This window comes from Pezoporus occidentalis, unplaced genomic scaffold (assembly GCF_034315485.1).
Source record: "Pezoporus occidentalis ecotype Australia unplaced genomic scaffold, CSIRO_AGI_Poc_V1 ctg275, whole genome shotgun sequence".
NCBI lineage: Eukaryota > Metazoa > Chordata > Aves > Psittaciformes > Psittacidae > Pezoporus > Pezoporus occidentalis.
The window spans coordinates 122026-136930 of record NW_026914664.1 but is presented as its reverse complement, the minus strand read 5'-3'; the positions used below and the strand labels follow the sequence as shown (position 1 = coordinate 136930).

General features: G+C 42.1%; 1 protein-coding gene and 1 long non-coding RNA gene across 2 annotated transcripts; one reads left to right on the top strand and one right to left on the bottom strand.

Moving 5' to 3' along the window:
* Positions 1 to 639: 639 nt before the first annotated feature.
* Positions 640 to 14495, bottom strand: SDAD1 (SDA1 domain containing 1). The gene is made up of 22 exons (XM_062624969.1): positions 14340 to 14495; positions 14152 to 14256; positions 13729 to 13827; positions 13458 to 13568; positions 12456 to 12527; positions 12262 to 12362; positions 11616 to 11673; positions 11217 to 11291; positions 10848 to 10949; positions 10440 to 10509; positions 9581 to 9684; positions 8894 to 8951; positions 8252 to 8310; positions 7809 to 7885; positions 6961 to 7058; positions 6492 to 6568; positions 6046 to 6178; positions 5445 to 5542; positions 4793 to 4986; positions 4185 to 4269; positions 3639 to 3800; positions 640 to 1192 (listed from the first exon to the last, which is right to left on the bottom strand). Exons 1-22 carry the CDS (start codon positions 14427 to 14429, stop codon positions 1142 to 1144), a joined length of 2079 nt encoding a protein of 692 aa, XP_062480953.1. The 5' UTR covers positions 14430 to 14495; the 3' UTR covers positions 640 to 1141.
* Positions 1101 to 3654, top strand: LOC134166892 (uncharacterized). The gene is made up of 2 exons (XR_009966029.1): positions 1101 to 1222; positions 3348 to 3654. It is a non-coding gene; the product is annotated as an uncharacterized LOC134166892 (long non-coding RNA).
* Positions 14496 to 14905: the final 410 nt, after the last annotated feature.

The window sequence follows — 14905 nt, the reverse complement described above, 5'->3', positions numbered from 1 at the left end:
ATCCTCCACTTGCTGTCACAACCCCTGCCTTGTCATCAGAAGGAGCATTTAATAAAAGTAACCTTCAAAGCTGTAGAAACTTTGTTCTTTATCTCCCCCACACCTCTATAAGCTTTTCGGCTTGAGGAGGCAAGATGTGACAACAACCCACAAATAAAACAACTAATAGGAATTAAAGACAACTGAGTATTAAACATAAATATAGCTGAGTGAATTCCCATGTGGGTAAACACGGACTTGCTTTCCCATGAAAGGGAATAAACACCCTATTGAATGCTTTCCATTATACTGTGCATAATATACTGCTCCATAAGGAAACCCTTTCAAACAGCATTTGAGAAAGGATGGTGGTACCAGTAACCCCCTCAACATTTGGCTAAAGCAGGAGTTACTTTTGACAAAGAACCCAAAGGTTCAATGTTATTTTCATGCATACCTCAAAAAATCCTCAAAAGATCAGACAAGAGCAACTCCCACCACAAGATGTACTGACAAGGGAAGATTCCTTAGTTCTCCTGTGTGTAATCCTACATTTCTATTTCAATGGCAACAGAAAAACTGCCTCCTATATGCTAATTTTATTCCTGCAATCAATAATGAGATTGTTCTTTGCCCTAGCTCTTCACTTGAACTTACCTGTATTAGAAAAAATTGCTTTTATTATACTGGCAAAACCCAGCCACTTATATAATGGCTTATTCAGTCCACAGAATCATGTCCCCAAGACAGGTGCACGCATTATATACACACACATTATAGACTGAGACAGAAAATTATTTTTTCTTCCAATTACCTATTCATGAATTGCTTAAAATAATTTTACCATGAGGTTTTACGTTTTCATACTTACACATACAAAACCAGGTGTAAGGAAATCATATTCAATAAAAGACAAGCGATACAATCATTAAAATAAAAAAAATAAAAAATAAATCCTGTAAGGATTAAAGCCTCTTCTATCTGTCCTAGAGATGCAGTTCCAACAGCTTGAACATGTTCAGTTTAATTCGTAACAGACAGAGATAAATCCTTAAGGCATTTGAGTCCCTTCATCCCTTTGCAGGGAGTGGTGAGTGGAAATAAACATTTCTAGGGCTGTTTCTTCAAGGGTGATGAAATATTCCTCTCCTTTACTGTTCTGTTACTTCAGCAGCCGTTTTCTCTTTTTCAGAAGTGCATCTCGAAGAGCCAGCTAAATAGAAAACAGGAGGGGAATATTCAGGTAAGGAGACAGCAACACTCGCATCAACAGCCCTCTTTGATTTTTTCCACCCCAAAAAAACACTAGCAGCTTATCAGCTACAACTGGGAGCATAACTGACCAATGCTAACAGGTAAGGTAGTAGAAATGCTGTGGTTATTTAGCTAAAGTCAGTAGCACAATTCAAAAAAGAGTGGGGCTTTAAAAAAAAAGTTTTGTACATCATTAGAAAACCCTAGATAATGAGGAAGATTAGATTAACATAAACTGTCCTTCTACTGACTCATGTTCAGTTAGATGAGATCAAGAAAAAAAACTTCAGCTGAGCAGTAAGTAGGATTAAATGGCATTTTTTGAAAGAGTATTACAAAGCTTCTTTTCAAGGTGGGAAGGAGGGATGCTAGAAACCTCTACAAGTGCCACATGACTAGAGAGAGATTTGGTGTGTATTTCAGACATGTTTTTAGGGGTTCTAACACTACGCTACGGAATCATAGACTCATAGAATAGTTAGGGTTGGAAAGGACCTTAAGATCATCTAGTTCCAATCCCCCTGCCACGGGCAGGTACACCTCACACTAAACCATGTCACCCAAGGCTTCATCCAACCTGGCCTTCAACACCGCCAGGGACGGAGCATTCACAACCTCCCTGGGCAACCCATTCCAGTGCCTCACCACCCTCAGAGTAAAGAACTTCTTCCTTGTATCCAATCTATAGACAACAGTCTGTTTTATTCTACCACCAAAGTGGGAAGCAGAGCACAGTGTCCTATAACTGTAGTACTCTAATCCACTTTAAACAATTATTTCCATATCATGGCCCACACAACTGATGCTGTGGCCTAACTTTCTGTGAAAACAATGAAGTATTTATTCTTTCACCATTTGGCTTTTACATTTAAATTTGAAACATTAGGGGGGAGTACTGAAACCATTCAAGATGGCTTTTTAGAAAAAGGGAGCCAAGCATAAAAAAAAATCATTGTAACAGCAGTTTCCTCTAAGTGCCTGGATTGTTGGTTTGTGACTTTGTGTGTTTGAGAGCTGGGTGAATATGGTCAGCCTTATTTGTGGTAAGGCAGAATGATAGCAAATAAAAAGACTACAGGGGATATCAGTCCAAGTCTTCCTGTTTAACAGAAACACACAAGACGTTCTTTCTCTATTGAGTCTATAACCTGTTTCACACTTGCCACTCTTAAGGCAAGGAACTGCAGACAAATAGACATTACCCTAATGATATGATCCTGGAAACAAAGGAGATTTTGTAAAAGAAGCATCTGAATACACTCTAGCACGAGACAGTACAAAAAAGTATCACCACACAACTGCATTATTCTAGAAGTTTTTCTTGGAACATGTTCAAAGAGTCCAAATGCGTAACACCCTGTAAAGCCCTAGACTGGCCATCTGCCAGGTTAGATAAAAGGATTTTAAGGCATATTGTTGTTGTTAGCACTGACTTACTCTACCAAGGTGAAACACAGCAGGGCAAGGCAGTATGTCTACACCAGTGCTCCAGCAACAGCTGCCACACACAGTTCAGGCCTGATGCCCAGTTGAGGGGCACCACAGGAGAAGGGGGCTCCCTGTCCACATGCCTCTCTTGGAAGCTGTGCTGTCCTATGTGCCTGGGGTTAGATAAGTCATCCCCTCAAGTTTCTGCCTTGCCTTTCCAATATCCCTTTAGCCACCCCTGGTATGGCTGCCTACAGAAACACACCATAACTGGACCGTCAAATAGACATTTGTATAGCCTTTCCCAAGGGCCACAGCCAAGCTTAGAGCTAAGGAAGCAGCAGAGAGCAGGGCTTCGCTAATGAGAGTGGCACATGGTGAAAATACTATGGCAAGCTAAACTGAAGCCTTTTTGGTTTTCCTAAACAGCTTCAGATAGATAGCAAGTAACATTTATGTCTGTGCTTTAAGTACATTTATGACAAGCTATTAGAGGACCTGAAAGCCAAGCCAGGCCAGGTCAGATGAGTCCAAAATATGGCAGTAACAGGAGAAAGGTCAAAGAAATAATAGAGTGAAGAAACATACTAAAAGCTTGTCCCAAAAAACACTTCTCCATATCAGGGAAGCTACTTCTATCACAGTATTATATTCAGGGTTCTAATATGATCTTCAATTTACATAAGGGAAAACAAACCGTTATCACATCCTTCCTAACCTACACCTGACTTGGCAACTGGGCTTAGTTCTCAATGCATATTGAAGCAGAGACTGACAAAAGGATTCTTCACTGTGACCATCTCTGAATTACCTCCTCATGACAGGGTTCACAAGAAGCCATCTCACCCAAAGGCCTTTCCAGCAATTAAACCATCAAAATCAGCAGCAATGACTGAGGGCACAGGATAGACAGCACTTTGCCTGCATTTTAAGTTTACTCTCAGAATGGCCCATCTATTTTCAACATTAAACATTACCTGTTTTTCCCTGAAAGACCGCTTGGTTTTTGTCCGGACACTATGGCTATATCTCATCATCATGAAGTTCTTGTGCTTTTGCTTTTCTTTGTTGGAAGAGCTGGCAAATGGGTTAATTCTTGTTTTCTTTTTCACAAAATCTTTTCTGTCTGTTTTTCCAGCCTAAAATAGACAACATAATTTAACATAATTTTTCATTCCATACAGTTAACATCATCTACTAAGGCGAGAGGTTCTATGGCAGTAACAGTAAATGCAGGTTGAGTATGACTTTGTCGTGCATTTTTCCATGCTGACTGTATTTAAGTCACAGTGAAATCTGGGTGTGTCTATTTTCATTGTCACTTGTAACCAGCAAGAGGCTGTTTATTTGTTACAGCCAAGATACAACAGAAAAAAAACTATACAAAACATTTCTCAGCACACAGACGGCAGGTGGACATCTCTCTTACAGATGCTCTCCACCACCTCCTCCTTCTGCAGGAGACAAACACAAACCTAGATCTAGAGAGACAAAGGACATGAAATCTCCTGTTAGATCCTCACCTTTGCAGTTGCCAGCCTGGTCTCCTTGTCTGATTTAGGCTTCTTGTGCAGATGTTCAATATCTCTGAGTGAAAGCAGCTCTCCCCTGCACACACACACAAAAACCCAACAGAAGGCCATCACAAACAAAACTTCACCTGGCAAGGACAGCAAGATGCCCTCTTGAACCTTGGTCTCACGCTCAGCTCTTACATAATTGTCCTTCCACAAACTGTCACACAAACACTTCTTGTTCTCAGTCTAATCCTCAGGCTTGGGACAACACTTACATAAGTCTCATTCCTGTTTTCAAGTCCTGCTTTACACATAAAGTTTATGCACTCTGGAAATACAGTCATGCAACTACTGCTATAAAACCCCCTCCCACCCATTGGTCTGAACAAGCAAAACAGACTCATGGTTTCCAACAGCTCCTCTTGTCTTCTCTCCCAGATATAAACAAATCTTCCAGCTAAGATCTGTTCTAAGCTGTGTGGCTCTTTGCCTTGTGTCACCAGGAGATATTGACCCACAGCAGAGCTCCATGCTCTGCTGCAGTTAAAAGCTGTATCACCAGATTATAAGTGATAGAGGGAAGAGAAAGAACTCATCAGTAGTCCATATCCCACCTGCCCTCCTCCTCTTCTTCATCTATTTCAATGTATTTCCTCTTTGCAGCTTTGCCAGGTGCAGAATTCACTTCTTTGGAAAGCTGGGCAAGACGTATTTTGTGGAACTCTTCTTGAGTGAGCAGCCTGCTTGTACTGACTGCTGCAGCTTTGGCTTTTCGTTCATCTATGGGCATGCTTTTCACCTTCTCTACCTTTTCAAAGAAGTACAAAACACGAATCATCCAGAGCTTTGCAAACCATTGTTATGCCCAATCCATGGCCTCTGCCTCCCAAATACTTACGTAGGAGCAATATTGTTGGGAAATGCTACAACCAGCTATAAGGTTTCTTTATAGTCTTATACCCAACATGTAGCACTGGAATAAAGATCCACCCCACATTCCAGAGTGAGTAAAAGAACCTCATGTAAGTATCACAGCTCTGAAGGAGTTTAGCCCTGGGACAGAGTTTCCAGCCTCTCTCCCTTACCTAACAACATGGGTACTTCTGCACAAGAGCTGAAGGGGACTTCAACCCCACTGATCCTGGTCAAGCTACTCCACAGCCCTGCATAGTTATTTGTGAGCAGCTGCGTCAAGGTGCAGAGCAAGAGAATCTGGTCTGATATTACCAAGATATATATTTGGGGTAGAAGACACATAGAACTCACTACTTCTTTTTGCTCCCCATCTGAAGAGTGATGCACATCAATCCATTCTCCATCTTCATTATCTTCTTCCTCACTCAGACTAGCACTTTCCCATCCATCTGCTCAGGGGAAGAAGCACAGAGAGCTGTTAATACAGATTCTGCTTAACTGCTTGAATTGGAAATAATTTAAGCTTGGATTGCCAAATACTACTTCAAAGTTCATTTCCAGTGTTTCATAATACACAAAAACTTTCCTCTAGGGAGAGAGGCTTAACGCCTGAAGTTTCACAGGTGTAAAACATCTGTCCCTCTGCTTTTCTGTCCTTCAGTATCTATCATAACAAGCAACACAGAGTATCAAACTTCACTGGGTAAACTGCACTTATTCGAGCATAGTATGAGTGCTTCTTGGACAGACACAGACATGCCCATGGCAGGGGGGCTGGAACTAGATGATCTTTAAGGTCCCTTCCAATCCAAACCATTCTGTGATTCTATGTGCAAGCCATACAGCATGTGACAGCAGCAGATAAAGTCAACACACACCAAGTTTTATGTCCAAATAAAATCTTAGTGACAACAATGCTCACTATAGAAGTAGTAAAGAAAAAAAGACCAACCTTCCTCGTGGGTTCCTCCCTTTTCCTGTTGACTCTCGACATCCAGTACTTCTGCTCCTGGAATATAATCTTTGGCATCCAGTTCTCCGTATTCATGGATCCTGGCTTCCAATGAAGCCTCAGTAGGTTTACCCTACAAGTTAACAAAACACATGTTAAACAGGCTAATATTTTAATGTCCACACATATATCAAAAAGTCTGGGGAGGAAGGTGCAAAAGAAATTCTACCTGATAAACTAAGAGAAGATCTTTAGTTACTAGGAAGTTGAATGAATTCTAGGAAGATGGTCAGGCTTCTGTAACACGAGTTACAGGCTTCTGTCCATGAGTTTGATAAATCTGAACTAACGGAATCTTGAAATAAGTTGACACCAAGTCAGAAAGGCAGGGGAATAACATGAGCCTATGTTCATGGCTAGTGGAATGCACATAAAATAACACTTACCCTGAATTTCTTCTGCAGCATCTCTGGATTTAGGGAACGGAACAGGTGTATCAGACATCTTGCAGACATCATCACATCTATCCAGAAAATAGGGAATCAGGATTAAATACAGAAAAGCAGACTTCTGAGCTGAAAGCCGCTCATGCCTCCTCTGAAGTTATAAACTCCCTCTAATTTCACCAGTGCAGGATCCAGCTCTTCCTTAGGACTAAATCTTTATTAACAAGCTGTTTCCCTTCTTTGGCTTTGTCACTTAGTTTCCCTGGCACAACTACCCTTGATTATTTTATATCCTACATTTATACACATAAAATACAGAGAAATGCAATTAACATAGAAAACTGTACCTCTCAGCCCACCAAAAAAAATAAAAAAAAATTAAGACATCACTATTGTGAAGGCTGCACCTATGGAGAACCAGTTGATACAGGAAAAGAGTTTTTAAATCATATCTAAGTAAAACACTCACTTTTATTTTTGTGAGTCTTGTACTGAACGAGGTCTTGGAGCAGATCTTCAGTCATGGCCAATGGACATCTTGCAGTGATTTCTTTTATTGCATTGATTCTGAAAAATGGCAAGTGATTTATTTTGTCAACACCACAGTTGGGAGAGGCTCCCACTGGCCACCAAACAGACAGAGTGATCTGGAACTTGAAAAACCTTATACAGCATTTATACAAAAGTGTAAGAGAACAGGACAAGGAGCTCTGTGCCACGGTTCTCCAAAACCACCCATCTTTGGCCCCTACTCTACTCTCCAGCCATTGACTAGAAGGTCAGAGAGGTTATTTCTTTCTAGAAAGTATGTAACAGTTTCACTAACAGCAACATTTACACTTGTCAGTAGTGACATTTGATCCACAGAACAAAATTCAGAATCCTGAACTAGGACACTAGCCACTCACTGAGTATATACCAGTATATGTGTGTGTGTATACATATATCTATAATATATATAGGTATATACCAATATATTAATTCACAGACAAAAGCTCTGCCCCCAAAGCAGAAATAACAGTATCCAGGAAACAAGAAAAATAGAAGATCAAACCAGAAAGCAGAAAACCCACACCATCATAAATCCAGAAAAGTTAAGCCACAGCAAGCCCAGAAACCCATCCTTCTGAGGAATTTAAACCACTGCCAACAACAACAATAAGGGAAGTTTCTGCTGAGAGACTGTCCTAACTAATTTTTAATCAAGCAGGTTCTGTAAAGAGTAGTACAAATGACAGGAAAAAGTTGCAGGTCATTCAAAAAATAAATATTTGTCTACATTCAGAGTTTTACAGGTTTTTACTATTCTGTACCTACCCTACAGTCATGACCTCCCCAGAATTCTTGTCAGTAACAAAGTTGTTGGCAATGGTCATTAACACCGACTGGATAATCTAAAAATAAGAAAAAAAAGGTTAAATTAACAATGCATATTTAATAAAATTGGCAAAATGATTATATATTAACACACAAAAGAACACCTTCACAGAAAGAGCTCAGGACTTGTCTAGAAAATATTTGCAGGTTCTAGTGACAAGTTCTCTCTTGCAGAAATGAAGGCATAAGACATGGGTTTGGGTCTTCTTCCCCTTTATAGAAAAAAAACCCTTGGAACTTGCTGAAGTAGCCAAAATTACAGTAAGCTTTTAAAGACTAAGGATCTGACCAGATTCCCTTTTACCCCTCCCCATGAATGCACTCAGTTCCATTCTGGTCTGCTGTCCTTTTTTAACATCACCAAGCACATGTGGAGTACTGACCTCAGGCGGTACTAGCTGATGTGAAGCCTGTGCAGCAAACAGAAGAATCTTTGTCACTTCTGGAAAAGAGGGAAGAAGATGCCAAATGTATATTGCTGCAGCTCACCCTGGCTAATAGAGGCATCCACCAAAACAGCCAACTCAAACCACTCAGCCTGTCTCAAAGCCATTTCAGCCTGAAGTTACTCAGGATAACTATTTCTCCTTTCCCACCAAGGGAACTCACCTGGTCTCCACCCCAGCAGCACTGCAAGCCCTTAATAGCCAATTAAGACACACAGAAATGCTCTACAGCTCCAGTGAAAAACTCTAGTAAAACAAAGCAGCAAAAGGCAGTCAAGCTTTGCTAACTAGTCAAGGTTTGCAAGGAACCAGGGACTCAATAGATGCACTTTATTCCATTGCTTAAGTTTCTCAAACACTCACAGTCAGGAGCAGAGTGCACACAGCTTCCATAAAAGTCCAAAGTTCTTTGCACTTCTGGCAGTCATAGCCTTTTACTTCCTTCATCCAAAACTCTGTGGAGTATTCATACTTCCTACTAACCTGCTGCTGCCCATTTGTTTACAGTACTGCTTCTAAGAAGTCACTGTACATGTGAGATGAATGGACCAGCAGCATTATCTATTGGTAGCTACTTACCTCTCTGATGGGGCTGTAGAAATCTCTGAACAAAGGGGTAGAAGTTAAAAAGAAAAAGCTGCAAGAAAGATGTAACAGGTTAGCTTCTTGTCTCCTAGTTTGAGATCACCTTCCTAAGCCGGTATGCTGTGAAACAACCCAGCCTCTGATTTTATTGCATGGTGCATTCTAACATCCTGAGTTTGATAAACATGGAGATGAGGAAGTGACTTACACAAAGGAAACTGAAGGCTCAATCCCAAACTCTGTGAAATCCAGAGCAGCTCTTGTTAGCCTGTGCATAATTCAAATTAGGGCACTCTGCTGCACAACCCTACAGTGTACCAGTTTGCCTCAGGGACACAATCTTCTCTCTCAAAACAGAAAGACTCCAGTAACGTCACTGACACTTTGGTGTACCTCAGAGTGCTGTACATGAGCAAAGACATGCTCTCCTGTATTTGTTAGGGACAACTCAGCTATTTCAGACCAACAAGCTTTCTGGAACAGAGGTCACTTAGTCCCACACAAGTCCATCCCACTGCATCCTTCCATGAGGCCCATTGGCAACTAACTGACCATACATCTGCACTTTTCAACATACAGGAAAATTAAGCCTCATACTCCAGAGGCACAAAGCCAGAGCATGCCACCACCCAAACCAGGCTGGCTACCATCAGACCATTGTAATAGTAACAGAGTATCTACCTCGTGTATTCCAACTAGCCTAGATATTAGGTCCATGAACATCATCTTCACTTCAAATCGTTCCTTAGAGCTCTCCAGCTGCTTCAGCAATTTCTCTGCAAAGTCTAGAAGAAGCAATAACAGATTTGTGGTAGACTTAAAAAGCACAAGGCAGAAATCAGCCAGGATTAGCCTTTAATAAAGGCTGTCAGTTCCATTTGGGTTTTTAAGCCCCAGTGCCCTCACACACAAGAAATTAAAGGTGGCCAGAGTACTTCTCCCAGTGGAGAAGTTCTTCTTCTCATATGCCTAAAAGGTCCAAAAATGTGCACAAGTTCAGCAGAAGAAAACTAGCAGAAGTTCCACAGTATCATAAGCATAGGGTCAGTATTTAAAGCTAGGGGGGGTTTAGATATATTTTGGGTTCATCTGAAAAACAAAATCCCTAGAAGTTCACTAGATGAGCCTAAGACCAGGTCAAGGACTATTAGACAAACAGACTAGAAGAAGAGATACACTTTTGAAGGGGGTAAGCCAAGGAAGCTGTAGTAAACTACCCTCCAATCACCAATTTATGGGCTTCAAACATAGAACAAAGAGGTGGAGAGCCGCATCCTGATCTGTAACAACCCCAAGCAGATGATGTAATATTGTTCCTTCCTTGTCTGACTATCTAAAAGTGTTGCACTACAACAAGCAGAAGACATCGGATCTTATTCTCTTCAAGTGGTACGAAGTTCTAGGATAAATCACACAGCAACTATCACGTTGTCACATTTGCGTCTACTTGTCACTCACTGTCCTTGCTGACTTGTGTCCAAGCTACAGAGTCCAGGATTAAGACTGATCTTGAAAATGACAATACACAATGCAGGTTTACCTTGGGGATCATGAATCAAGTGAATAGCAGAGAAGTTGAACACCTCTGGCTTGCTCTTCTTTTTCTGTTTCTGCATACAAAGAGAGACACACATTTTTTTCTTTCCACCTGACCTAAGAGGCAACAGGAACTATATTAAAGAGTTATATTAAGACACCACACACTTGATAAAGTAGGGGACCACACAAAGGGTACCCAGAGCAGAAATAATCCACAACTTGGACTTTAAGCCTGTTTCAAAACAGCTGTCTTCCAGGTAAGCACAGCATATGCCTGGCCAGTGGACACTAGAACACTTAAAGACCTTTACCTAGAAGAAATGACAGAAGGTAGCTAAGTCAACAGGGACAACAAGATCTCTGAACTTGAAGGATTAAACTAAAATACTGCAAAGCAGGCACACCTCACCTTGAGAACCTTCATCGCTTTCTCCAGTTTCTTCTTGCGCTTGGTGGTTTTCTTGTTGGTTGCATAGCGCATCATCAGATCTCTGGCCGTGGGAAGATCGTCCTTGAGAAAGAATGCAAGGAAAACACAACTTAGCAAAGCAAAGGATTGCTTAGGATTAGTCTTCAGACAGACAGCAAAGGCATCCTGCTGTAAGTTGGGGCCAGCTGTCAGAAACACTGAACTTTTTTGTGAAGCACAGAAACATCTAGAGGAAACAAGACAGAAAACTGACAAAGCAGACACACTGACAGAGCCAGGGTTACTAGGATGACAGGCCTATGATAAGTTTGAAGAACACACAGGAAGAGATTTAATCACAACACCCACCTCAGATTCTGAGTCACTGTCTTGTTTCTCATCTTCATCTCTCCCCAGAAAGAACTTCAAAGCAGCAACTAACACCTGAAAAGCAAAGTAAGTTTATGTAGGACAGGACAAACTGACAAGAGTATTTCAAATACCCCTACATCTACATCTGAGGTTATACCAAGACTCCCCGAATTTTTTATAGGCATGGATATGAACAGAAAGCAAAACAAATCAGAGTAACCCAGGGTGGTTTACTGAGTCAACTTTTGCTGACCAGTTACCACCTCTTCCCACAAGTGGTATTTGAAAATAAAACAAAGACCAATCATCAGTGAAGCTTGTTAGCAATTACAAAATAAATTGCATCTGCAGGAAAAATTGTAACATCCAATTTCATCAAGTGATTTCTGTTCTCACCTTTGTCACTTTTGAAAAGCAGGCAGTTGTGATGACATTGACTGTTTTAGCATCATTCCTGGTATAAAATAAAATATCACCTTTCACTTTAAGTTTGGCAACTTCAAGTTATTCCCAGAAAAACTCCCATGTGACTCCTAACAAGCAGGAATCTCCCTTAGAATCAAGCCTTTCAATCTTCCAACTAGATTTGCAAAGTAGTACAGCTTCACAAAACCAAACCAAACCTCAAAGCACCCATTTGATCAGTCATCTAGAATGAATTTACATACCTAACAAGAAAAACACACAAAAATTCCTCTTCCCACTGTACCTCACAAGCTGTATCCTGATATTAGCAGCTTTTATGTGCAAGAGCCCCAAGAAGTCAGCTGCACACAGCTTCAGTTTCAGATGCAATACACACAATTTACATACCATTTTCAACTAAAATATCAAGTATTCCACCTGACTAACACCAGGACTTCACTCAAGAGTGTTTCTTCCCATCTAAACCCCATTCCACATAATACAGCCCCTCTGGAATGAACAAAAATATAGTGAAGTCACTGTCCCTTTCATTACATTTTGCATTACATGATGCAAGTGATGTCAGAGCGGTTGCATATGCTAAACCAGGGAATCAATACGAGCCGGCCAAGCCTACCAAATATTCCTTCTGTAAAGCTCAATCATCACATCCAGAGATATCTTGGCAGCAGTGGGGTTGCTGTCTCTCAACATGGTGTACATGAAGTTCTGCAGAGTCTAAGAAGCAAGTTTGGAAACAATTTATTGCTACAAGTCTTTCACAGTATCAAGAGATTCAATTGAACTACATTTGAAAACCAAAACACTTACTGTGTTTACTTTGTTGTTTTTGTGTTTAGCATTGACATTTTTGATGTCCGACACAATGTGAGTATATAAAGTCTGTGAATGGAGAGACTCAAGTTAAGGTTTAAGTTAACAGCTGGAAAAACTACAAGAAGTTATCCTGTCAAGTCTCACATATGCTTTATTTTCATGTATTTGAAAAGCATACTTACACTAAGGCAGGAAAATGAACCCCATGAAGTATTACTTAAAAATTCCCAACTCCTACTCCACTCAGGCATGTTCCAATGGCCAGTTTAACAATCCTGGTGGCAGAAAGCAAGTATTGCCACTTCTGTGGCAAAAACCACCCCAAAATACAGCTTTAACCAGCAGCTAGTGTGGTTTTAGTTGTTTTCCTCCAAAGTCCTCACAAAGAATTCAGCAAGGCCTACTCTGACAGCGGCCTCTTTAGGCTTTTCACCTGCAGCCACATCCAGGCCGCTCCATTCCAAACACAGAACCTGGTAAAGATATTTACAGCTGCACATCCCATTGTTAACCCAACACACAGCTTGAGTTTGCCTCTGTCAACTACTGAACAAGCAGAACTAACTTCAACTTTCCTATTTTATTACCAAGGACAGGAGAAGAGCTGCCTGCCAGTGCTCTGTCACTTTCAGCAAGTCAGGCAGATCACAGTATAACAGTATGCTAGAGATTGGAAGGGACCTCGAAAGATCACCTAGTCCAATCCCCCTGCCGGAGCAGGAACACCTAGATAATGTTACACAGGAATGTGTCCAGGCGGGTTTTGAATGTCTCCAGGGAAGGAGACTCCACAACCTCCCTGGGCAGCCTGTTCCAGTGTTCTGTCACCCTCACTGAGAAGAAGTTTCTTCTCAAGTTTAAGTGGAACCTCTTGTGCTCCAGTTTGTACCCATTACCCCTTGGTCCTATCATTGTTTGCCACTGAGTAGAGCCTGGCTCCATCTTCGTGGCAAATCCCAGTGGAAATCAAGATTTTTTTTTTTAAGCACAGCTTACCTTTCGTAGAAGCTTATCATGACATCGTAGCAGTTGGAAGAAGAGCTCCAGCAAACTCGTTGGGTTTATTAAATTCTTGTTTCTTAACAAAATCAAAGCCTTACAGAATGTCTGTAAGAGAAACAGGGATTCGGATCCAGAGCTTCATAATACTCACCAGTTTCCATTTTTCTTAAAAAATTAAAAAGTGAACTGTAAGCTCTTGGCTCACATCTAAAGGGCATATTTTAGCCACAGAAGGGCTCAAAACACCTTTCAGTTTAAGTCTTACCATACGCAAGTCCACATCCAGGACTGTGTGGTGGTAGGACAACAGCTCCTTCAGCTGTTGAGGAAAACTGGCCATGTGCTCTGGGTAGCAGTGGGCAACCTGCATGGAGACAGGTCGTTACCATCCTATCATAACCTTTTAATACACACAAAACTAAGTTCATAATGCACAGATATAAGAGGTACAATGCAAATAAAAAACTGCTTTCAAAAACTTGTACCAAGTGCTCAAGCACAAGACTTATGTTGCTGGGAACACACAACACTGCTGGAGGAACCTCAGTCAAGGCACAGTTTTACAGCAGCTCTGGCAACATTAACAGCCAGACCTGCCACAGCCACCACGCTAAGGGCAAAGGCTCTGCGGCTGGTGGAGGGCTCCAGGCCGGCGTCACGGCGGCCCTTCAGAGGTGCAGCGGCTTACCTGTGCCAGGAACATGACCAACTCGGCCAGCTCCTTGCTAGGCTTGTCCGGTTGGAAGGTGAAGATCTCCACATGGGACTGGTAGTGGTGGTACTGCTGGAGGAACTGAGCACACACAACGGGGCCGTCAGCTGCTGAGCGGTGCAGGCAACACTTGACACCCCCAGCCCCCCCGCTCGGCCCCGCACCTCCTCGGTGTAAGACGTCGGGTCGCGCTTGATGAGGTTCTGCAGCTGCGGCAAGTTGCTGGGCAGCTTGTTCCCCTGCCGGCCCGACATGCTGGCAACGCCGCACCCGGCCCGGCCGCAACACGTGAGATATCAACTGCGCGTCGCCATCTTAGCCCGCCCCTTCCAACCGGCGCCGCCGAGGGACAAACTTTATCGAGCAGAACATCCTTCCCGTAGTGCCCCGTGATTTGAAGTACGTCCCTGCCCGGCAGCGGCCCTACGCTCGTCTCGGCTGGATGACATAGCCTCATCTGGTGCGTAAAGTCAGCTTTTGAGTGTTAAGTGCTACCAGTTAGTGCAGCAACACTGCCGTGGAGCTAGGTCTGGCCCTTAACTGTTAAGGAATGTAGATATGGTAGCAGAGTGGGTAGGTTTTTATTCACGCTGTGATTTCCAGCTGGGGTGCCCAAGGGGCTTGCAGCCTTGAGATCATCTTCAGGACATAAAGTGAGCTCTTCAAGTCAGACCAAGACCAAGAAGAGAGCTTTAAAAAAAGAGCCTTACCATTTATAAGGACAGCCCTT

Coding starts and splice junctions, on each gene's coding strand:
- SDAD1 (XM_062624969.1), bottom strand. CDS start 14,429: ATGTCGGGCCGGCAGGGGAACAAGCTGCCCAGCAACTTGCCGCAGCTG. Junction 8,952..9,580: donor GGCTAGTTGGAATACACGAG/GTAGATACTCTG, acceptor TCTTTCTTGCAG/CTTTTTCTTTTTAACTTCTA. Junction 4,270..4,792: donor GAAGAAGAGGAGGAGGGCAG/GTGGGATATGGA, acceptor GTGTGTGTGCAG/GGGAGAGCTGCTTTCACTCA.